Below are 23,983 nucleotides of genomic sequence, written 5' to 3'. Positions count from 1 at the left end.
CGTTTGTAAAGAACAAGTTATATGTATATATAAATGAATATTTTAAGGAGTAGTCAATAACAGATTTATATATTAATATATGATTGTATATACTTATAAAAGGATAGATCTCTAATTCTTTTACTTTGTACACTTCAGCATTCATCTACTTTTTGCAGTGAGCAAAAGTAATTTTAATCAGTTTTTCCTGCTCTAAAATTCTGAGATGTCAGGACTATATAAAGAGCATATTAAAAGTGTGTGGGAATTTACCCAGATCATCTTTTGTCAGGTAAGACATCCAGGACAGGAAATGGTCCTACAGCTGTGTTTTCGTGGAGATACTCCAAAGGCAGCAGCTGGTCATTGTTGACCTGCAGAATTAAGAATGGGAAGGGAACAGGCATTTCATTCTACACGCTTGAAATTTGGAATCACAGTGCAAAAGAATGATCTTTGGAAGAGAAAAAAATATTACTTGTGAGGTGACCTTCCCATCACCATCTTAGAGCCAGATATTAGTGTTTTTCTGTAATTTCAACGCAGAATGTTCGACGTGGTGGAAATGCTTTGTGAGAGGACAGGAGAAATGTGACTGCGCCTACAATTTATTTCCTACTATTTTTTCTCTTCCAACAACACTCAATTTCATCGTATCCTTAAGATGTAGTAGGAGAAAGTTTGTTTAGCTTCATATAAGACCAAGACTTAGAATTTAAGTAGTCATTTTTGAAGGGTTGTGGGAAGGGAAGGTGGAAGTAGCAAACGAATTATTCATGGGATTGGTTGGGGCAATCAGGTCTCTTCCTTTAAAGGCCAATTTCTTGAATTCCAGACTCTGCTGCTTCCAGGGGTTCTGTGAGAGAAGACCTCCTCTGCTGGTGTTCTGAGTGTTCACTGGTGGCTGCCAGGGCCTTAGAGTAATGTTTGCATTCAGTGTTTTGGGAATGTCCTGGTCTTCTTAGAATTCAGCCTTAATTCTAAGTCCTAAATTCCAAGGCTTCTTAGAATTAAGCATTAATAGGGCTAAAATTTATTGAGAAAAATGACAAAATACTTGAATAAGCAAGACACAGAAATATATGTCTTTAACCATGCTTTTCTGTTAACAAAAGTAATATATTTTATTATAGAAAAATTGGAAGAAAATAAAGAAAAAGAAAGTAAAGGCACTTATATTTGTAAAACATAACCATTGCTTAAATTTTGGTATTCATTCTAGACTTATTTCCATGTCTTGTTAAGACACATTTATAAATCTATTGGATAGCAAACTAAATATTTAACTGTAGTGTTTATTCACAGTTGGCAAAGTGAATGAATATATATAGAAGCAGTTAATAAATTGAAAAAACTTCTATGGCTTTCATATTATCCACTGTAAGTGCTGAGAATTTTGTACATGCTTAATCTGACAATTGGTCATTTCACTTTTTTCTTAAAAGTTGAGATTTAGCATAAAGATGATTTCCTTTCTGATTATAGTTTTTAAAATTAGTTATTTCTTTACCTGGAGTATATTACGACTTTCAAATATGACAAACTTTTAGCATCTTTTTCTTGAAGCTGTCTTTTGTGAAAAATTAGTGCATTTATATTGAAACACACTACATATTTAGTTATTCTGTTGCGAGATAATACTGGATTGATTATTCAGAGGTCATTTTTAGTATCAGTGATTTAAGATTCTTAGATAGAAATTAATAATTTCTCCTGTTGTCTTTTTTTTTTTTTGCGGTACGCGGACCTCTTACTGTTGTGGCCTCTCCTGTTGCGGAGCACAGGCTCCGGACGCGCAGGCTCAGCGGCCATGGCTCACGGGCCCAGCCGCTCCGCGGCATGTGGGATCTTCCCGGACCAGGGCACGAACCCGTGTCCCCTGCATCGGCAGGCGGACTCTCAACCACTGTGCCACCAGGGAAGCCCCCTCCTGTTGTCTTTATATCCTGTTAACCACTAATTTTTTTTACTGTGATCAACTATATCTTCATCAAAAAACTCTTCATTTTTAAAAATAGACTCTTCATTTATTTTACCTTCTAATGTTTGAGTTTGTGTTTTAATGATCTAAGTTTTAAAAGAAAGGTATAAATATCTCTTGAGTTTTTGTTGATATCGAACAGTTCAAAATATTTTAGGTCCCGAAAGAGTAGTCATAATGAAAATGGGATACATTTAAGTATGTTTAAGATTTTTTAAAACAAAGTAAAATTAAATACAAATTGGTAGTAAAGTTTCATTAGAAAAGCAAAAAATAACTCTCAGTGTTGGATTTCTTGACTAGCAAAGACTTTTAGGTTAGAGATGACAATGATAATAATAATAACAAATAAATTAATAGCAACATCATTTAGTGTTATTTCACTATAAGCCAAGCATTTTGTTAAGTGATTTATATACATTATTAATAAAAACTACTCTATGCCTTAGAGTTATGAGCTAGAAAATTTTCACATAAAGCTTTAAAGCTACTTTTCATCCTGGATGATGCCATTATAAGACTTGAAAGTAATTTAGATTTACCTTAGAGTTCTAAGCTAGAAAATTTGCACACAATGCTCTCAAAACCATGGGTTCTTCTTCGACTGGATTTATGCTATTATAAGTTTTGAAAGTAAGTGTATTTAATTTGTATTTGTTTCATTCACTTTTTAGAAGAAATATTAGAATTCAGGTTTATTTAGTATAAAAGTCAATATTTAATTTTGAATTTTGTATGCTTTAGCCTTTTCTATGGCATGTCTCTCCTACTTTAACAAGATTTCAAAAATACCCTGAGATATTACTAATTTAAATCATGCCATTGTTTGTATTTAGAATTGCTTTCGTATAATGGCAAAAATGCAAGAAATAACTTTTCCCCTAATTGGATTAACATAATTTTACAACTGTAAAGTTGTCGCCAAGGGTTTAAAATCAAATACTTTCATAAGGGAGACAGTTTGGTGTTTGGGGCCTTTGTAGTCCTCCCTGCCCCCCTCCCCTGTAACTCATACCAAACTTGAGGCTTTCACACTCTTCCTTGAAGCAAGTCCCTTAGAAGCAGAATGTTTCAATTTTACACATTTTGTGTCAATTTTCCAGGCAGAAAAACAGCCTCTAGACATTAGACATTTTTCTATGGAAAGGCAGTTTCCTTCGTTTTATTTGATTACTCTAAGTTAGTTTCCTGCTGACCACTTAGACTGTTAGTGGTTACCTGACTATTTGACAAAAAACATTTCCTTTCCTTTATTTAACCTTTGACTTTTGGATGTAAAAGTTTTATCAGCTCGATAGTGGAAGCACAAGTGTGAGGGAAGTCTCCCATGGCTTTACATATACATCTGTCCTTTGCCTTATGTCTTTATGAAAAATTAAGGAAATAATTTTAGGAGATTCTTTGACTTTCGTTTTAAAATAATTGGCCTTCATGTATTTGTTTTACATTTATGTATGTTTACAAGACTATGAGAGTCCCAGGAATCCTTTGTCAAAGAACCACATTTTCAGTTTTATAAAATTCAAGTAAAGTATCTTATTTAGTCATTACATGTTGAATACATTTTTAAAAACTTTCTGGGATTTTTGTGTTTGGTTGTACAAAAAACAGATTGGGACCGTAAAATTTAGTGAAAACTATTTTAAATTAATGATAATCAGTTTAGGAGCTTATACATTAGTTAAAAATTAACTGCTTTGAACTTATGTTGTTTGAAAATTAAGAAACCACAAAAATAAAAACATGAGAATAACATTTCTTACCTGAGCAATGTAAGCTTGTATAATTTATAATATTTATTTTATATATGTGTGTATGTATTTTTTTGGCACACGTTTTATCTTTAAAGTGTGCAATGGAATCTTGTTAAAATATTTGAATTATTGACTACTTTGTATACCCTGGACCATTTTCTTGTCATATAAAAAAGTAAGCAGGACTTCCTGTTGAATAGTTGCTCCATACCAGGGGCTGTGAATTCAGTTACCTGTAGGGACAAGGTAAGGGCCTAAAATGAGATAAGCAGGTTTGGCTGACAGTAGGAAATTGGGGTGATCCAAATAAATAGCACATGCCCCATCCAAAGACAGAAGCTGTTACCCAGCTTTAGGTATTTGTTGCAAAGTTAAAATTAAAAAAAAGTGTAACCAGTATTGCCAGTTCTTTTGATTTTTAAGAGAAGAAATCTAGATTTTTAAGTGAATTATCTGATTTAGAAGTTGGCCACTTACTCAGTTCAACAACAATGGTGCATTGCCCAAACAGAATATGACTGTGGGCTGGATATGTCTGCATGTAGCCAGTTTGCACCCTCCGCTCTGGATGCTGTTGTTTATTTGCAGCGGAAAATGTCCCTGTATCCTTGACATCCTAAGAGCGTGACTAGGTTACAGAGTAGTTCCACTTGGATACAAGTGATGTTTTCATTAAAAAAACATGAATGATATGTATTCTTAAAAAGGAGCTAGTTATCTCCAAGAACCAGTACATGTTCACAAAGCACACTGTGTGTAACTAAACTCAGTTCTTTATGGTGATGGTACTTACTGGTGTATCAGGCAGTGCTGTTGTAGAAATTTGAAGGAGTCTGTCCCATTATCTCTCATGAACACATTATATATAGAGAAAAATGTTGTCTAGACAATAGATAATGCAGTTATGAGTCTTCTTATTGATCGAAATATACTTAGATGTTGATAGATTTATGTTGTTTGGGCAGAGATCTTGTACCATGTTGCAGGCCATATCCTTTTTAAAATTTTTATCCACAGTGATGAACGTATAAGCAGTACTAAAATCTATAATTTGAGGAATTACCAATCTGTGAAATAGTCAAATTAAACAGATGTTTATCTGCTGGGAAAATTGCCCATATGAATAAAATATAATTTAAGAGGCAGAAAGGAAGGTAATGCTCTGAACATTAGTTAAACAAATTTTAGAAGATAGAATTTACTTTAGTGTATAGAAATTATAAGTAGGCTGATTTAAGATTAAACCAGAATGAATGAATTTTGTTCACATTTTATGCAGCTTCCTGAAAACATCTGGTCATTGGACAATGTTTATTCAAAGGCTGGGTATTATAGAAGTACATGCCTGTATTGGGTGATGATTGGTAGATCCCTGAGCATGTATTATTGCTCAGTCAGAGTTCTAATCTCAGGCTTGCCATTTGGTAGCTTTGTGACCCTGGATAAGTTGTTTTACCTTAGTTTAGTCAAATATACATCATAGTATTATTATAAGAATTAAATGAGAGAACACGTATAAAGTACCTAGCATATTTTCATACATATAGTTAGTGCCTAAGAAGTTTTATTCTCTGTACTTCCAGTTATTTCAACGTGTGGAATCTCTGATTCTTATATTCTGCTCTCTACTCCCTAGATGGGCATAGACCTGACTAGTAAGTCTTACTGTCCAAACAGAAATAACTAAGCATGATGGAGCCTTAGAGATCACTGTGAGAAATATCTCATAGGTGTAAGCCTTGTTGTAATAGTTAAAAAATTATATTAGTCTGATTTATAGCAGTGATCTATATATAATAGAGTCAAGAGTTGAATGAACATGAGAACAAAATCCAGCATTCCTGTATAAAGAACAAACATAGCCTGGTATCAGGATGCAATGCAGTTGAAAGTATTCTTGGAGATAATAAAAAATAATAGTAATTATAAAATGATACCAAAATACCTAGCACTGTTAAATTTTGAAAAGTAAACTGTTAATCAATTATTAATTCAGTTTGTTTCATTTTCAAAAACAGGTCCATAATCTTACAAATAAATTGTGTGTTTTTGGTATAAATTAGCTTTTTAATGAAAAATTGGATTCCAGTTTGTTTTCATAATTTGAAGAGAAATTGGAAGGGGAAGATAATCAATGAAAAGTAATAATGTAAAGATGAGAAAACCAGAACATTTGGTCTAGAAAAAAAGATTCTCTCACTTTGCAGTAACTTATAATTATGAGATATTTATTACATATCTTATTTTTATAGTGGACCAGGAAGGGAGTTTAAACAAGGTTCCACATTATTTGAGTAGGGTGAAAATGACAATATAAGGATTAACAGGTAGACATGCAAACCACCTAAAGTCAGTAAATCTTGCTTTATCTTAAGATTCTTGAGAGCAGGATAGAAACAGACCTGCATGTTCCTTGAATAGATTAGGTCTCATCTCATCTGAGCTTATAGATCTGAATTACATAACACATTGACATTTTCTTGAAATAGCAATTTCTTCAGGCTGTTAAAAGTTGAAATGTGACTATGAAATGACTTCAAATGAAAGAAATTGTACTGTATCCAAGGAACTACAGTGTGTCTTGGCAGGACATCCTCCATGAAAATTATTTCATTGAGTTATAATGAGTATGGAAAATATGATGTGGTAATTTGCATGATATTGAGTTGATAACCTAAAAACAGCATTAGTAATGTTTAAGGTTTTTTTTTTTTTTTTTTTTTTTTTGTAAGCGAAAGATACAGTAGAAAGTAGATTAGCTATTTAAGCACTAGGGTTAGAAGAGTTGAGTAATTTAAACGTGAAAATTGAGATTACCTATACTAACTTCTGATTCTCAGATTTTCCCCAAACCGTCAGAGCTTTGGCACATACTCACCCAGGTTTTTCCAGACTCCCACATGAGCTGTCAGCTTGTTGCAACCCCCTGTCCCAGAAAATCCTACCCAAGGCCCTCATTCCTGTTTCCATCTGGACTGATTGCTCACCAGGAGTTGGCACATTTATCCTTAGACTTACCTGTTCTTCCTTGGAATTCAATTTCTTGTCTCTATATCCCCATATTCCTCCTTTCTGCTTCACTCTTCCATTTTGTTGCTTCCCAAGAATATTATGGAGAAAGTAAGTTTTTGCGTTCTAGAAAGACTGAAACTGCTATTAGTCTATCCCCAAACTTGATTGATAGTTTCTCTGGACAAAGAATTCTAGGTTGCAAGGGATTTAACCTCTGCCTTTTGGAGGCATTATCTTCTGACTCCCCAGAATTGCTGTTGAGACAGAGGTTCAGGGACATTTTGGATTTGATGCCTTCGTATGCTACCTGTTTTGTCTCTTTGGAAATTCTTAGGTGCTTTTCTGTCGCCCCCGTTCTGGAATTTCACTGTGATACTCTGGTTTGGCTCATTTATTTTATAGTTACCCCGGTGGCACTTTGAATGTGGAAACTCATGTCTAAAGTTCCAGGAGTTTTCTAGTAATTTTTTTTTTTTTTTTGCGGTATGCGGGCCTCTCACTGTTGTGGCCTCTCCCGTTGTGGAGCACAGGCTCCGGACGCGCAGGCCCAGCGGCCATGGCTCATGGGCCCAGCCGCTCCGCGGCACGTGGGATCCCCCAGACCAGGGCACGAACCCGTGTCCCCTGCATCGGCAGGCGGACTCTCAACCACTGCGCCACCAGGGAAGCCACCTCTAGTAATTTTTAAAAAGAAATTTTCATTTCTTTTTTCCTCTCTTGTTTTTTTTTAGAACCACTATTAGTCAACTACATGATAGTCGAGATTGATACACTGATATTTTATTATTTACTCTTATTTTCTATCAGTTTATCTCTTTATCCTAGTTCTTAGGAGATATTCGTCATTTAGGTTCTAATCTTTCTATTGATTTTAATTTTTTTCAGCATTTGTATTTTGAATTTATAAGAACTTGTTCTTATTGTCTAAAAATTTATTTTTTCACTTCTTTCTCCTTTTTTAGATTTCATTTTGTTTAAAAGCATCCTGTTCTTCCCGTCTTGTCCGTAGGTTCTTCATGACCTTTTTTTTTTCTTATTTTTTTCTTAGATTCCATATATATGTGTTAGCATACGGTATTTGTTTTTCTCTTTCTGACTTACTTCACTCTGTATAACAGACTCTAGGTCCATCCACCTGACTACAAATAACTCAATTTAGTTTCTTTTTATGGCTGAGTAATATTCCATTGTATATATGTGCCACATCTTCTTTATCCATTCATCTGTCAACGGACACTTAGCTTGCTTCCATATATACACTACCAAACGTAAAATAGATAGCTAGTGGGAAGCAGCCACATAGCACAGGGAGATCAGCTCGTTGCTTTGTGACCACCTAGAAGGGTGGGATAGGGAGGGTGGGAGGGAGGGAGATGCAAGAGGGAAGAGATATGGGGACATATGTATATGTATAACTGATTCACTTTGTTATAAAGCAGAAACTAACACACCATTGTAGAGCAATTATACTCCAATAAAGATGTTAAAAAATAATAAAATAAAATAAAATAAAATAAATACTAGATTAGAACAATAAAAAAAAAGCATCCTGTTCTTTATTCAGCTTCTGTGGATATTAATGATAATTTTTGAAACTTTCACCTGATGTTTGTATTGTCTTTGTTTACTTGGAGTTCCTTTTATGTTTGTATTGATGTCTGTATTTCCTCAAATATCTGGTGGTTGGACCATTAATTTATATTTAAGATAGAGGCACTAAACTGAATTAGCATCTTTGTATGTGCAGTGGTTGGTTTCACAAGAAAATATAGGGCCTTTGAGGTGTTTTTTTCCTTTGAGAGATTCCCAGATCAGTGTCTCAGGATCCTGTGGGGGCCAGTCTATTGGCTAATGGTCATTTTCCCTTCTGTTGACACTCAGGTTTTGGTTTTCTCTTTTCTGCAAAGTCAGTTATTCTTTGCTTGCTTACCACGTTTACAAAGCCATTCACCTGTGTTGCTTTCTATTGCATTTGTCTTGTCCTCATTAATTTATACCCTTTTTATTTATTTACAGTCATTTTAGTGGCATTTCCAAAGGGCACAGAGATAAATGGATGTACTACTCAATATGCTAGATTTAATGAAAAGTTGGTAGATATTTTAAAATATGATAAGCATCTTTTATATCATTACTTACTATTTATAATGATCATTTTAAAGAACTCTATAGCATTCTGCTGAGTAAGATACTGTCGTTTACCTAACTGTTCTTTTGTTATGACTTTAGGCTACTCCTAATCAAAAAGCATCATTCATGGTCACTAATAAATCAGACATTGTATGAAAAAAATGCAGAAAGAATGCTGTTTTTCTGAGCTCTAGTCATTGATTATGAAATCTGTTTTGTATATCTGTACTTTTGTCAGTATATAATTGTGTAGTAAAAGTATCACACTTTTTTCTCTTAAAAAGTAGTCTGTTGTAGTCATTCTCTGAAGAAAAAAATGAGTATTTGTTAACTGATAATTAACTACACTGGTGTGTTTTGTGATTTACTCTTCTTATATGTGAAAAGTGTACATTTTAATAAACAATTAAAAACTTTGGATAGATTTTAAATATACATACCTTAATTTGTTGAAAAGGAGTACAGATTTTATTTTGTACAATTGATTTTTGGATTTAGTATTTTGCTTTCATAAAATTAATTATATTTGTGTCTAGCAAAATGAATCAAAATGATTTTTAAATTATACGTGTTTTTGATACTTAAATGCTATTTATAATATTTACAATTTTTAAAATAGGCTTTCTTACTTGTATTGATATTTATTTTGAAATTTACCATCCTACGTAAAGATCAATTTCCAAAGAATTGATTTAATCAATAAGCACATAATTCTATTTTTTATACACTTAATTCAGTAATATTTTATAAGAAATGATTATATCTGTTTTAAAAGCTTTTAAAAATTAGTTTTTATTTGATATTATCTTATTTCAGTGGTTAATTTTTATTCTATGAGTGCTTTTGGTGCACTCATACCATGCATACCATACAATGGGATTAAGTGATTTTCAGTGCTGCTAACATAAAATAGAAGTGTGTAATGAATAACCTTTATAATGGAACTTTGGATTCTGATTACTTTATGAAAACTAATAGTAGATTATATGTAAAATTTTACTGTAACAGTAAAGAGAACATGGGTATAGTTCTTTTTTGCCCTCCAGGATCAACCTGTTTGAAATAATCTAGATTTGTTGTTTATTTTGCCATCTTGTTTCTAAATGATACATATATACGCGCGCACACACACACACACACACATATTTTTAAAGTTTTTTTTTTTTTTTTTTACAGTTACCTGCCATGGTTTGAAGTATATTACAAGCTTCTAAATACTCTGGCAGATTACTTGGCTAAGGAACTGGTAAGTCATGTTTTTTCCCCATTTTTTAAATTGTGGTAAAATACACCTAACATGAAATTTACCATTTTAAATGTCTTTAAGTGTACAGTTCTGTACCATTAAATACATTTACATTGTTCTGCAGTGATCAATACCATCATCTTTACAACCTTTTTACCTCCCAAATTGAATCTCTCTACCCATTAAACAGGAACTTCCCATTCCTCCCTGCCCTTGCCAAGTCCCTGGCAACAACCATCGTACTACTTTCTGTCTGTCTGCATGGGACCATGTACCTTGTATAAGTAGAATGATACAGTATAGGTCCTTCTGTGACTGGCTTATTTCACTTCATGTTTCAGAGTTCATCCATGTTGTAGTATATGTCAGAATTTCCTCCCTGTTTAAGGGTGAATAATATTCCGTTATTCACACACCACATTTTGTTTATTCATTCATATTTAGATGAACACTTGTGTTGCTTCCACCTTTCGGCTGTTGTGAACAAAGCTGCTATGAACGTGGGTGTGTACAAATAACTGTTTGAGTCCGTGTATTCTTTTGAGTATATTCCCAGAAGTAGAACTGCTGAATAACGTGGTAATTCCGTGTTTAACTTTTTGGAGAACTGCCATAACGTTTTCCACAGTGGGTGCATCAGTTTACATTCCCACGAGCAATGCACAGGGTTCCAGTTTCCCCATATCCTCCCCAGCAGTTATTTTTTGTTTTCGTTTTGTTATGTTTTTATAATGGCCATCCTAATGGGTGTGAAGTGGTATATAATTGTGGCTTTCATGTGCATTTCCCTAAACATTAGCAACATAGAGTCTTTTCATGTGCTTATTGGTCATTGTATATCTTCTTTGGAGAATTATTTATTCAAGTCCTTTGCCATTTTTTAATCGTGTCTTCATGTTGTTGTTGAGGAGTGGGAGTTATTTACATATTCAAATATTAATCCTTTATCAGATATATGATTTGCAAATATTTTCTCCCATTCTGTGGGTTGTCTTTTTACTTCATTGATAGTGTCCTTTGATGCACAAAAGTTTTTAATTTTCATGAAGTCATATTTATCTGTTTTTGTCTTTTGTTGCTTTGTGCTTTTGGTGTCATGTCAAGAAATAATTTTCAAATCCAATGTCATGAAGCTTTCTTTTTTTCTTCTAAGAATTTTATAGCTTTAGCTCTTACATTTATCTTTACATCTTTATCCTTTTTTCTTAAAAATAAAAACAAAACAGAAACTGAAGTTTGCTTTGAATGAATGAACTTCTCTGGGATGATAGTTTGTAAATTTTCCCCTTAATCATTCTTCCCTATTTTAAACAAGGACTAATTTACTAAGATATTAGCTATGCTATTTGATGCAATCTAATTCAAATAAAAGTTTTTTTTTTTTTTTTAAATCTGCAATGATTGCCTGTTGTTGCTTTCTAATTTTGAAATGTAGGGTATATTTTCTGGTCTCTGGCTATCTGCTTAAATTCTTACTTGATACTCCTCCACACTTGAGACTATATTTTGTTTGGTCATCTGACATTGTGTTTTCTTTGCTTTTAGTTATAGCCTCAGTCTTTCTTTGAACTTTTTCCTTTATCTACACCTAGAATTTTGGTGTTCTTATGTTCTTAGTTTTCTTTTCTCTTCTCTCTAGAAATTACTTATGGACATCTTATACACATTCTTAGTTGTTAAGTACCACCATATTCTGATCTCTAAGAATGATCTTTCTGAAACCTGATTATATCATTTTACGGCTTGCTTATAATCCTCTCAGTGGCTCCTTTTTTTCCTTAGAATAAATTCTAAACATGTGTGCAGCTTGACATATTAGAAGCTTCATGATCTGGCATCTGATAGTCCTTCTTGGCTTATCTGCTCCCACTTTTCTACACACAATATACTATCCAATTATTTGGAGCCACTTAAATTTCCTAGAACACTGGTAGAACACTGATCTTTTAAGATTCAGTGTAAATATCTTTAAAAACAGACCTAAACTCAATACAAATACTACTCGAGATACTTTTTATTAAATAGAATTTAAATGTATTATTAATAAATTAAGACACTTCTTTTACTCTTCTAGTGAGAAATCTCCTAATTTGGCAATCAAATTTTATTATTATAACATAATAGCATGTTTTTAGTGTTTGTCAAAAGTCCAGGGTTTGTGTGCGTGTGCTGTGTGTGTAAACATTTCCCTCTCTACACTTGATGAACTTAATTCTGTGAAATATTCATTAGAAGGTCATTTTACACTTGAACAATTTTATATTTAAGCTATTCAGTCATTCATTTTCCTAAGAAAATAACTGGAAATAACAGTATTCAGTTATTGCATTGAAAACTCAAAACCAGAATTCTACTTCATGATAGTTTCTTGTTCTTTGTGTTTTTGAGTAAACATGTGGAACCAACATTAATTGTATTAGTTGTCCAACTTTTGAATATGTTACCTTCAGAAACTTAATACTTATACTTATTGTATGTCATATGCTCCCTGAGACCATATGTAGTACTGGAACATGTAAAAAAAACATACTGTGGTTTCCTGAAGAGAGGAAGTGAGGGAGACTACATTTGTGTTCCTAATTAGAGGAAAAAAATATTATAAGTTCACAGTATTAATCAATAACTGGAAGTAAATCTATGAGTGTAATAATTTTTCTTTTCATTGTTAATTCAGTGCCACAGGGTATTTAGATTAGAATTTAGATTCACAGTCAGTTATCCTTACCTGATCAGCATTAGGCAACTACAAAGGATTCTTAAAAGCTAGACTTTTAAAAAATTTGTTTCCATAAGAATTTTGTATACACAGAACATCAGTATCATCCAGAATATCCTGTGGTATATTTCATTGCTTAAATGGTCAAGTGATGAATGCTTTAGAGTCCTTCTTTTTAAGTCATTCTAAAGAGAATTTCAAATAGGCAGTTTTGTTTTTTTTTAATAGATCTTTTTGGAGTATAATTGCTTCACAATACTGTGTTAGTTTCTGATGTACAACAAAGTAAATCAGAGGTATGCATACATATATCCCCATATCCCCTCCCTCTTGAGCCTCCCTCCCACCCTCCCTATCCCACCCCTCTAGGTGGTCACAAAGCACAGAGCTGACCTCCCTGTGCTATGCGGCTGCTTCCCACTAGCTATCTGTTTTACATTCGTAGACATAGAGAATGGACTTGAGGAGACTGGGGAGAGGGGGAAGCTGGGGTGAAGTGAGAGTAGCATTGACATATATACACTAACGAAAATAGGCAGTTTTGAGTACACACTTTTGCAAGAATTTGTAGAGATCTGAATTATTAAGTTTTCATAGTCAAGTTATAAGAGAAATTGTGAGAAGTCATGTGTGTCTTGTATCCATATCCCTTAAAATGAATGATTAACTTCTTTGAACAACTGCCTTTACCTTTGGTTTATTCTCCCAACATAAACATTTTAAGAGAGAATAAAAATAACTATGTATATGAGAAGCTACCTTCACGTATTTATTACTGGATTTGTATGTGTAATTCAGAAAAGTGAGTGTACACATCAAGGTACATTATTACTGTACAAATCCCATAAAGTAGATGTGTTATATATTTTACGTAATCCAATTTATCATGGGGCAAGTAGCAACTAAGAGCTACTTAGAAAAGAAGTATTTAGAATATTTGCATCTTGCATCAAAGTTGCATCTTAGTACAATAATCTTACTTAAATTGTACCTATTTCTTAAAAACTAGGTTTGTGATTTTAAAATTAAAATGGAAAATGCAAGTGTTCCTCTGCACTAAATAGTTAGCCAAGTTGTGAATGCAAAGGAAAAGTTCTTGAAGCAAATTAAAAGTACTACTTCAGTGAACACATGAATGGTAAGAAAGCAAAACAGCCTTATTGCTGATATGGAGAAAGTTTTAGTGGTCTAGAGAGAAGATCAAAGCAGCCACAACATTCCTTTAAGCCGAAGCCTCATCCACAGCAAGGTCCTACCTCTCTTCAACTCTGCGAAGGCTGAGAGGGGCGAAGAGGCTGCAGAAGGAAAGACTGAAGCTGGCAGAGGTCGGTTTAATGAGGTTTAAGGAAAGAAGCCATCTCTTTAACATGAAGTGCAAGGTGAAGTCACAAGTGCTGATGTAGAAGCTGCAGCAGGTTATCCAGGAGATCTCCTAAGATAACTAACGAAGGTGGCTGCACTAAACAACAGATATTCAGTGTAGAGGAAACAGCCTTCTTTTGGAAGAAGATGCCATCTAGGACTTTCATAGCTGGAGAGGAGAAGTCAGTGCCTACTTTTCAAAGCTTCAGAGGACAGGCTGACTCTCTCCTTAGGGGCTAGTGCAGCTGGTGACTTTAAGTTGAAGCCAATGCTCATTTATTATTCTGAAAATCCTAGGACCCTTAAGAATTATGCTGAATCTACTCTGCCTGTGCTCTGTAAATGGAACAACAAAGCCTGGATGACAGCACATCTGTTTACAGCATGGTTTACTGAATATTTTAAACCCACTGTTGAGGCCTACTGCTCAGAAAAAAATTCCTTTCAAAATATTACTGTTCATTGACAGTGCACCTGGTCACCCAAGGGCTCTGATGGAAATGGACACCAAGATTATTGTTTTCTTCATGCCTGCTAACACAACATCCATTCTTCATCCCGTTGATCAAGGAGTAATTTTGACTTTTATTTATTATTATTATTATTTTACATTTGTGTTTAGATTTATTGTATTTATCATTTTTAAATTTATTATTAAGTCTTATTATTTAAGAAATACATTTCGGGAGACTGTAGCTGCCACAGATAGTGATTCCTCTGATGGATCTGGGCACAGTAAATTGAAAACCCTCTGGGAAGGATTCACCATTTTAGATGCCATTAAGAACACTTTTGGTTCATGGGAAGAGGTGAAATATCCATATTCACTGGAGCTTGAATAAGTTGATTCCAACCCTATTGGATGACTTTGAGTTGGGGGGGATTCAAGACTTGACTGGAGGAAGTAACTGCAGACGTGGTAGAAATAGCAAGGAAATGAGAATTAGAAGTGGAGTCTGAAGATGTGACAATTGCTACAATCTCATGATAAAACTTGAACAGAAGAAGAATCGCTTCTTCATGGATGAGCGAAGAAAGTGGCCTTTTGAGATGGAATCTACTCCTGGTGAAGATGCCGTGACGATTGTTGAAATGACAACAAAGGATTCGGAATATAACATGAGCTTAGTTGATGAAGCAGCATCAGGGTTTGAGACGATTGACTCCAATCTTGAAATAAGTTCTACTGTGAGTAAAATGCTATCAAACAGCATCGCAGACTGCCGATGGAAGGGAGAGTCAGTTGATGCAGCAAAGTTTATTGTCTTGTTTGAAGAAACTGCCACGGCGACCCCACCCTTCAGCACCCACCAGCCTCATCAGTCAGCAGCCATCAACATCGAGGCAAACCCTCCACCAGTGAAAAGATTCTGACTTGCTGAAGGCCCAGATGATGGTTAGCAATAAAGTATTTTAAATTAAGGTATGACATTGTTTTTTTAGACATAATGGTATTGCACATTTAATATACTACAGTGTAGTGTAAACCTAACTTTTATATGCACTAGGATACTGAAAAATGCATGAGACTCACATTATTGCTATATTTGCTTAATTGCGGTAGTCTGGAACTGAACCCGCCATATCTCCAGGGTCTGCCTGTATATAACACGTCTGAAGTGAGTAGGCACAGTGAATGATTTTGTCAGGTAGTTTTAATTGTATTTACTTAGTTCCTATTTCATTTATAAAATGTACTTTTTTTTTTTTTTTTTAACTCTAGGAAGATGACTTGAATGAAACTCTCAAATCACTCTATAACCAGCCAGTACCAAAGGCAAACACTCCTGTCAATTTGAGTGTGGTAAGTATTGAGTCAGTAATTGATGTTTTGAGTCACAGCAGTTTAGAAACTCTGCTGAGTCACCCATGCTGCCAGGAAGACTTTAATGCCTGTACTGACATTCTACATGGTGATATTGAGGCTTTCTGACATGCTTTAACTATCATAACATGATATGATAGATGTATACTTTGGTAGTTGTTAAATCACAGATTTTTAAATTATATGCTCAAAGTTACCAAATATCTGAGAATATTTTGATTGCAAGGAACATTGGTTTTCAGGTAAAATCTATCCATAATAAGGAAATACACACCCACACAAGTATACAATACCAAATACCCCTCATAAAATGAAAACAGTACATAATAAGTATTGAAAATGTACTATATAACCAACTATATGATAAAGATTCTGGGTTAAAAAACTCTTTCTTCCCCCATACTTCAATACATCTTTTAGTATAAGCACCAAATACTGGAAATATGATTAAAGTTTCTCAAAGCAGTAAGGCTGTGGTAGTATAGATTATTTACCACTGGAACTTTTAATGAACTGTACTGTCTATAACTAAAATCACCCTAGTACTTTGGGAGGCTTTGTAAGTGTTCAAAATTAATAATCACAAAATATGAATGTTTTCATTAATTTTCTTCATTAATTTGGCATATAATAGAATGTTAAAATTTACCTATGTTGATTTTGGTTTTTCCAAAATAACAATAAACTGTCCTAATTAAGGAAGGAAAATATATAATGATGCAAGAGAAATTGAAGGAGAAAGCAGTTTGAAATGTATGTAATCGTGTTAATAGGTCTTTTGGTGTTTTTTTTTAACATCTTTATTGGAGTATAATTGTTTTACAATGTTTTGTTAGTTCCTGCTGTACAACAAAGTGAATCAGCCATACATATACATATATCCCCATATCTCCTCCCTCTTGCGTCTCCCTGCCTCCCACCCTCCCTATCCCACCCCTCTAGGTGGTCACAAAGCACCGAGGTGATCTCCCTGTGCTATGTGGCTGCTTCCCACTAGCTATCTATTTTACATTTGGTAGTGTATATAAGTCCATGCCACTCTCTCACTTCGTCCCAGCTTACCCTTCCCCCTTCCCGTGTCCTCAAGTCCATTCTCTACGTCTGCATCTTTATTCCTGTCCTGCCCCTAGGTTTGTCAGAACCTTTTTTTTTTTTTTTTTTTTTAGATTCTATATATATGTGTTAGCATATGGTATTTGTTTTTCTCTTTTTAGGTCTTTTGGTTTTTTGCAAGGTAAGGAAATTGTTAGTGTTATTTCATTCTTTCTTTGGTAATAACTTTCTTCTTGCTTAGATTTCCCCCTGTAATTTTGTTTGATCATAGTGTTCTCCTCTGTAGTTTCCTTCTTTATATTTCTAGTGGCAGCAGCCTAGTCTGGGTGCTCATCACTTCAAGCAGTCCTTAGTCTACAGCCTCTCCTTCCAGTCCCTTCTAAAGGCTGTAAGATCAAACTTCCTTCAACTATATAAAGTCCCCTGATGAAAGCCTTTAGTAGTCCCCCATTTTCGGTAGAATTTGTCCAAATTTTTGGCCTTTCAGGACCATCCACTTCTTAGCCTCAATCCAGCTTTTCACTTTTCTGCCTCAGTTTTTTCCCCCATGAATTGATTCTCTACTCTGGTCACAGTTTTCTGTTCATCTTCTTGAGTGAACATTGTGCTTTCTCGGTTGTACAGCTTCCTCTAAAACCTCTTATAGACTATGTATCTTTAGAACTAGCTGAGTTCCCACCTTTGTGAAATGTTCCCTTGTTGTTAACAGCATAATGATCTCTGCCCCTTTATGTCTGCATCCTCTTTTGTTGCTTAATGCCAAAGTGGAAATAAATGTTATGTAGTCATTTAGAGATTGGGGGCTGGAAAGCTAAGGAACCTGGAATCTTTTTTTTTTTTTTTTTTTTTTGTGCGGTACGCGGGCCTCTCGCTGTTGTGGCCTCCTGTTGCGGAGCACAGGCTCCGGACGCGCAGGCCCAGCGGCCCCGGCTCATGGGCCCAGCTGCTCCGCAGCATGTGGGATCTTCCTGGACCGGGGCACGAACCCGTGTCCCCTGCATCGGCAGGTGGACTCTCAACCACTGCGCCACCAGGGAAGCCCTAACCTGGAGTTTTTAACCCAAATCAGGGAGTCATCTGCAGACGTGGTTATAGGAATAACGATTTAAAGGGCAGAACGTAGAGAGGATAGAGCAGAGGGTAAGGTCTAATTGCCCAAAGAAGTTGTATGGAAGAAGAGAGCACATGGAGGGAAAGGATTGGAGGGAAGGAGCAGTTAAGGAGCAACTCAGATTTGTATGACATCACTGAAGCCAAAAGAATGCAGGTTCACAGTTAGTGGGAATGAAGTACAAAGGACAAGGACAAATACCCCGGAGAAGGAGGAAGAGCTCTGGATTTTCTGAAAATAAGTGTTTTTCTTTGGAAGAGTTGTGTGTATGAAGTGATTCTAACACTTTGTTAAATGGTGAAGGAAACGTACTGTAAGTGCTAAGATGAGAGAGACAGCCATTGTGGAGAGCTGAGAAATAAAAATGTGTTCTCTAAATTTGACCGTCTTATTTGTTCAGGAGTAACAAAATATCTTATAAAAATACATTTCAGAAATATTGGATAGTGAAACACTTTACCTTTATTAACAAGAACTGTAAGTCAAAGACGTCTAGGCTTCTTAACACCTAAACACTAGAAGATTTTAGTTTAAATCAGTCACTAAATGTGTGATGTGAGGCAAAAAAAGTTAATCTCTTTTGATGTTCCCTTTTATCCATTTGAGAAATTTAGTGAATCAGTTTTTGAGAAAGTTGTTTGGGGAATTTAATGAAATGATATATTTAGATATGCCACGAAAAGCTACTTGAATGTTAGTTGCTAGTAAATGGACGTTTCATTTGATAAGTAGAGGATTTTTATTATATCCAAAATAATCTTGGTAAAGGAATTTGAGTGACTGTGTTGTGTTTCTATGTCTGATGGTTATTTTTATATTTTAAGCCTCATACAAGCTTTTGAATCAGTAGTCTGTGATAGGTTTCAAATCTTGTTCACCTGTTCTCAATACAATATCTTAGGTATTGTTAAATCCAACTGGTTGATAAACCTTTATGTAAAGTCCACTTAGTAATTTCATTTGACTTCAGTACCAGGTTATAAAGTCACGTGCCAGTGCTGTGCAGTTAATGACCAGCAAAACTGGAATGAAAACACTTGTCTTCACCTACTAGTACAGTTTTTTTTTTTTTTTTTTTTTTTTGCGGTACGCGGGCCTCTCACCGTTGTGGCCTCTCCCGTTGTGCAGCACAGGCTCCGGATGCGCAGGCTCAGCGGCCATGGCTCACGGGCCCAGCCGCTCCGCAGCATGTGGGATCTTCCCGGACCAGGGCACGAACCCATGTCCCCTGCATTGGCAGGCGGACTCTCAACCACTGTGCCACCAGGGAAGCCCTACTAGTACAGTTTTAGTTTTGTGATGTCAGGTTAAAATTGATGGTCATAGGCATTTTTGTTCCTCCACAAGTGGAAAAGAAATTTTTGTTTGTTTGCAGAATTTCCATTATAAAAATATGACAAGTCTTGAGAAACTGCTGTGATTTTCTTAAAATTTCGTATTTCATGAATATTCCGTCACATGAGTTTTTCAAGACTTGACATTATAACCACTAGAATATCACAGAGATTTTATGAAATGTTAATATCTAATGTAAATGCTTATTTTGAAAGTACATTTCAAAACCGTTAAATATCCACAGAATTCTGTGCTCTCAGTCGAGAATTAAAGTACTTCAAGATTTTTCTAGCATAAAGCTAGCAAATCAGCATTTAAAACATTTGTAATTAATGCTATTCAAATGTTTTCCGCGGATAATGTGGCTACATGGGTTTGTCTCAAATACACAGCAAATTGTTGTGTAAGTTTCTCCCATGAAAGTAAAGTACTCATTTTGTCTCTTATGTATTGTAAGAACCAAGAGATATTTATTGCCAGTGAGCAAGTTCTGAAAGATCAGCCCTCCCTAGCACGGGTGAGTTCAAAGGACATTGGCTTCTGAAAATCACTGTTAAGTTGGGAAGTTAATTACTTCTTTCACTGTGTCTTTAAGATTCACTCTAGTCCTTTGGGAAGTGGTAAATTTGCTTCTTTTAAGAAAATTAATCATTCGGATTATATTTTCTGTTTATACTATCTTTAAAGCATAGCTTTATGAAATACAGTGCTATTAAAAATCCATCCAAATACAAGTAGCTAGTAGAGACCAAATCCACGTCAGTGGTGGCGGTGTCAAAGCGGGCTCACTTCTGCCGTCTAACAGTCTGTCACATGTTTGGTCCAGGGTCTCAGGACCTTGTTTTTCCACCCTGCAAGTCATGCCCTATGACTGTGCCAACTAGCCTTGCTCTGACTATTTCAGAGGTGCTCAGTATTGGCTAGAATGGTTTTTTGCCCCCAAATCTTTAATTATAAGACAATATTAAATAGGTCCTTATGTGAGATAGTAAAATGATTTTGGAGATTAATATGAACAGAAAATAAATTAATTTTGGTGATTGACTTGTACTCTGATTCTGGGTGGTAAAATTTGGGAACATTCTGTGAAACGTGAAGGTGTGCACAGTATGCTTTTTGTGTAAATATGTCTGTGAACTGTTGTATTGCTTTAAATATTATAGAAGCTAATTAACATTTGTTTAGTGGGTGTATAAAAGTCATATTTTGGGTTAATTACCTTTTAAGAAGTTTTAAATATTAAAAAAGTATTTTTTATTTCTGCTTTCTATATAATATAGTGGCTGATATGTACCAGAGAAATTTATGGGGACTTAACTGTAGGAACTCAAAAATCTCAATAGATTTTTATATATTCTTGGGTAAACAAGCCTTATTTTTCCAGGCTCCCTAAACCAAATGTGTTAAAATTATCTATCTATCTATTTTTCAGTAATATGCTTTTTTCATCTTAATAAACTTTTTCTAGGATTCCCACTTCAATTTTAAAATGAAATATTTTTAACCAATACTTAAACTTTTTGTATGAGAAAGTTATTGTTAAATCTCATATAAACCTGCTATCTCATTTAAGAATCTCTCAAATTCAACAAACTCTGAGTATCAGTCCTTGGTATTTATCTAGTTGATACGTTTTAAAATTTTTAATCTCAAATTATATGTAATGCTACCAAATTTTAATTCTCCTTTTCTTATGTGATTTATTTCTGTTGATTAGCATTCCTACTTCATTGCCCCTGATGTAACTGGACTCCCAACAATACCGGAGAGTGTAAGTTTTCTATGTTTTTATTCTACTGATATTATGAAATTTATTTTGGTCTCACTGTTTAAGGATTTCTTTGTAGAGAAATAGAAAACATTGTAACTCTCTGTGAGAAAAAATGAAAAAATAAAGAATAATGTTGTTATCTCTTTTTCTTCTTCATATATCTGCTACTTTACCTCCTTCTTAATATCTGGTTGTAGATAAGACAAATTATATGAGAAAAACGATTTCTACCATTTGAGATAGTTCAGTAGGATAGTCTGTGTTCACTTAGGTCCTGAGCTCCCTGGATCAGGCAGAAGAGAGGTCTCAGGAGATGACTCCTGTTGGCGGGGAATGAACACGTTCAATGGGAAATACTTTCACGCAAATAATTACTTTAGTGAAATGACCATAGTATTTAGATTCCTTGTATATATATCTCTCTTTTCAAATTTTAGATGTCTCTACTTGATTTCCTGATTTTTAATATAAGTAATACATGTTTTGTAAGGCTTGAAGGATACTACAAGAATTTATAAAATTGCTACATTTTACATTTATTTAGAGTCCTGATTGTAGCCTTACTAGAAATATTTTCAGTGTTTTAGTAGTTATTACAAATTAAAATTCTGTAGAAAAACTTACATGGATAAATGGAATTGACAAGTACACTTTTGGATGCTGTGTGAAAAGGAAGTATTTCCTTTCATATTTTTTTTCAGCTTTGTTTTGGAAAGATAAAATGAATTAGCAGAAATAATTCAATCAAAGTGAAGGAAACATCAACTTAAGGAATATGTATTATTTTCCTCAGAACTCTACTGTTCTTCCAAAAATGTTTTTGAACCTACTGAGTGTTTGGTTTCCAAAAGCACGTGGGTTATAAGTGAACAAACAAAGTCCAAGAAGACAATTGTAAATTTCCTAATTTCGAACCGAGACTGTCAGTGGTGTTTTTGGTACAGATGAGTCCAGTTAACTCCTGTGAGAGACGGCATTCAGCCGCTCTTCACGTGGGCCTGGGATAGACCATCAAATCAGCAGGTCACATCACAGGCCCTCAAGTCTTGTGCGAGTCCACCGTGGGCTGGGAGTGTCTGTTAGGTTTCCTGGAGGCTGACTGACTGCCTTGACTTATGCACGCCTGCCCCTCACATCAGGGTTGTTAATACAAGTCAGTCTCTTGCTTTAGCCTCCCCTCTTCGTACCTTTCTTAAATTTACTAATAAACCGCTAATAGCTTGATTTAACAAACTTCACAAACTTCGCTGTGACTTTGAAAGTTTTAAAGAACCATTCTAAGGAAAAACTGCCACTGAGAATATACATTTTTACATCTCCATTAATATATTTTATTTTTAAAAAGTCCTGAATGGGGAAGAGGAAAAAAAAGAGCAAGGACCTATACATAAGGCAGCATTCTGCATTGAGAAATAATTCCCCATCTAGAAATTATCTTTGAGATTATAGGAAAAATATTAACGTTGAATGACATAAAAGTAATTTTGTATTATGAAGAGTTGAAATGGAAGGTGAGGAGGTGTGCTTCAGCTAGAGAAAACAGGAAATGAATCTCTCCACCAAATTCAGCATCACTCACTGTTTCCGTTTATGTGCCCTGCTGTGATTACTGGTTTGCTCTGGGAAAGTTTGTACCTCACAGAAATTGAAAAAAACAATTGGATTTCTTAGTTTCTTGCTCAACTAGAAGTTTTAGCCTTCTGGGTCCTAGTGCACCTGGCACTGCAGTTTCAGTCTATTGTCATCTCTTTCAGTCTCTTTATCACTTGTTGCTTTCTGATGGGCTTAAGTTTGAGTACAGAAAATTAAAAATAAGTAAGAAGGAGAGGATCTAAAAGTGAAAGTTAACGTAGCTTACCCCAGTTTTGTTCCTGTGTGGGGAAAACAATTTGAAGTGTTAAGTCAAGGAATCAAATTAACATCAACTTTTATTTGGTTATAGTGGTATAAAGCAGGCCTGACATGGGATATAAACTAGGTCTTCCTTAATAAAGAATCAAAGGTCTGCTTTATAAACCCATGTCATCCTGTGGTTGCCTTATACACAGTCTATAGTATCAGGCAATGATATTGCCTGCTGACTGATTGGCAGACAGAGGGAGACTCAAATGTATTTTCTGGAGCAGCAGTTCTCAGAGTTCAGTGTGTAAGAATCACTGGCAGTATGTGTTTAGAAGATGGATTCCTGGGGCTGTACTCTGAAGATTACTACTCAGCAGGTCTAGGTTGGGGCCCAGAAAACAGGCTTCTTTTTCAGGTGCCTGGGGAGGGAGGGTGGGAAAGATGTGATGCTCTGATCGCCCTCTGAGAATGTTTTCCTAGAGTAGGGCTATGTTTCAAATAATAGTAGAAGGCTACGTGCTCTGTGTGGCGGCAGAATAGAATTAAATTTAATTATTTTCATGAATACCACTTATTCTCCTAACGTTGTTTGTACTTCAGACTGTGTGGCGAACGTATCAGTTACTTTCCCTGTAACTTACACAGTTGTCTCTGGCTTGTGCAGAGGAACCTCACGGAGTACTTTGTGGCTGTGGATGCGAACAACATGCTGCAGCTCTACGCCAGCATGCTGCACGAGAGGCGCATCATCATCACCTCTGGCAAACTCAGCACCGTGCGTATCTCACACTCCCCTCCGCGCGCAAAGACCTGCAGCCCACGCAGAGGCACAAATGCTCTGCGTGTGCTTACGAGACAATATCTAC

The 23,983-nt window shown here is 35.2% G+C and overlaps 1 protein-coding gene across 1 annotated transcript in view; it reads left to right on the top strand.

The window, feature by feature from the left end:
- The window catches only part of DENND1B (DENN domain containing 1B), a gene marked incomplete at its 5' end in the record, with an annotated part of 258,945 nt that overhangs the window by 102,513 nt on the left and 132,449 nt on the right, over nt 1–23,983 (top strand). Inside the window, 5 exons of the mRNA XM_079697193.1 lie at nt 10,033–10,102; nt 15,904–15,984; nt 19,962–20,021; nt 21,222–21,275; nt 23,782–23,892. Of these exons, the coding sequence (XP_079553319.1) occupies nt 10,033–10,102; nt 15,904–15,984; nt 19,962–20,021; nt 21,222–21,275; nt 23,782–23,892 (376 nt within the window). The remainder of the gene's footprint in view (nt 1–10,032; nt 10,103–15,903; nt 15,985–19,961; nt 20,022–21,221; nt 21,276–23,781; nt 23,893–23,983) is intronic.

The sequence above is a fragment of the Hyperoodon ampullatus genome (assembly GCF_949752795.1).
Source record: "Hyperoodon ampullatus genome assembly, chromosome: 2".
NCBI lineage: Eukaryota > Metazoa > Chordata > Mammalia > Artiodactyla > Ziphiidae > Hyperoodon > Hyperoodon ampullatus.
This window is presented reverse-complemented; position numbering and strand designations above follow the sequence as displayed.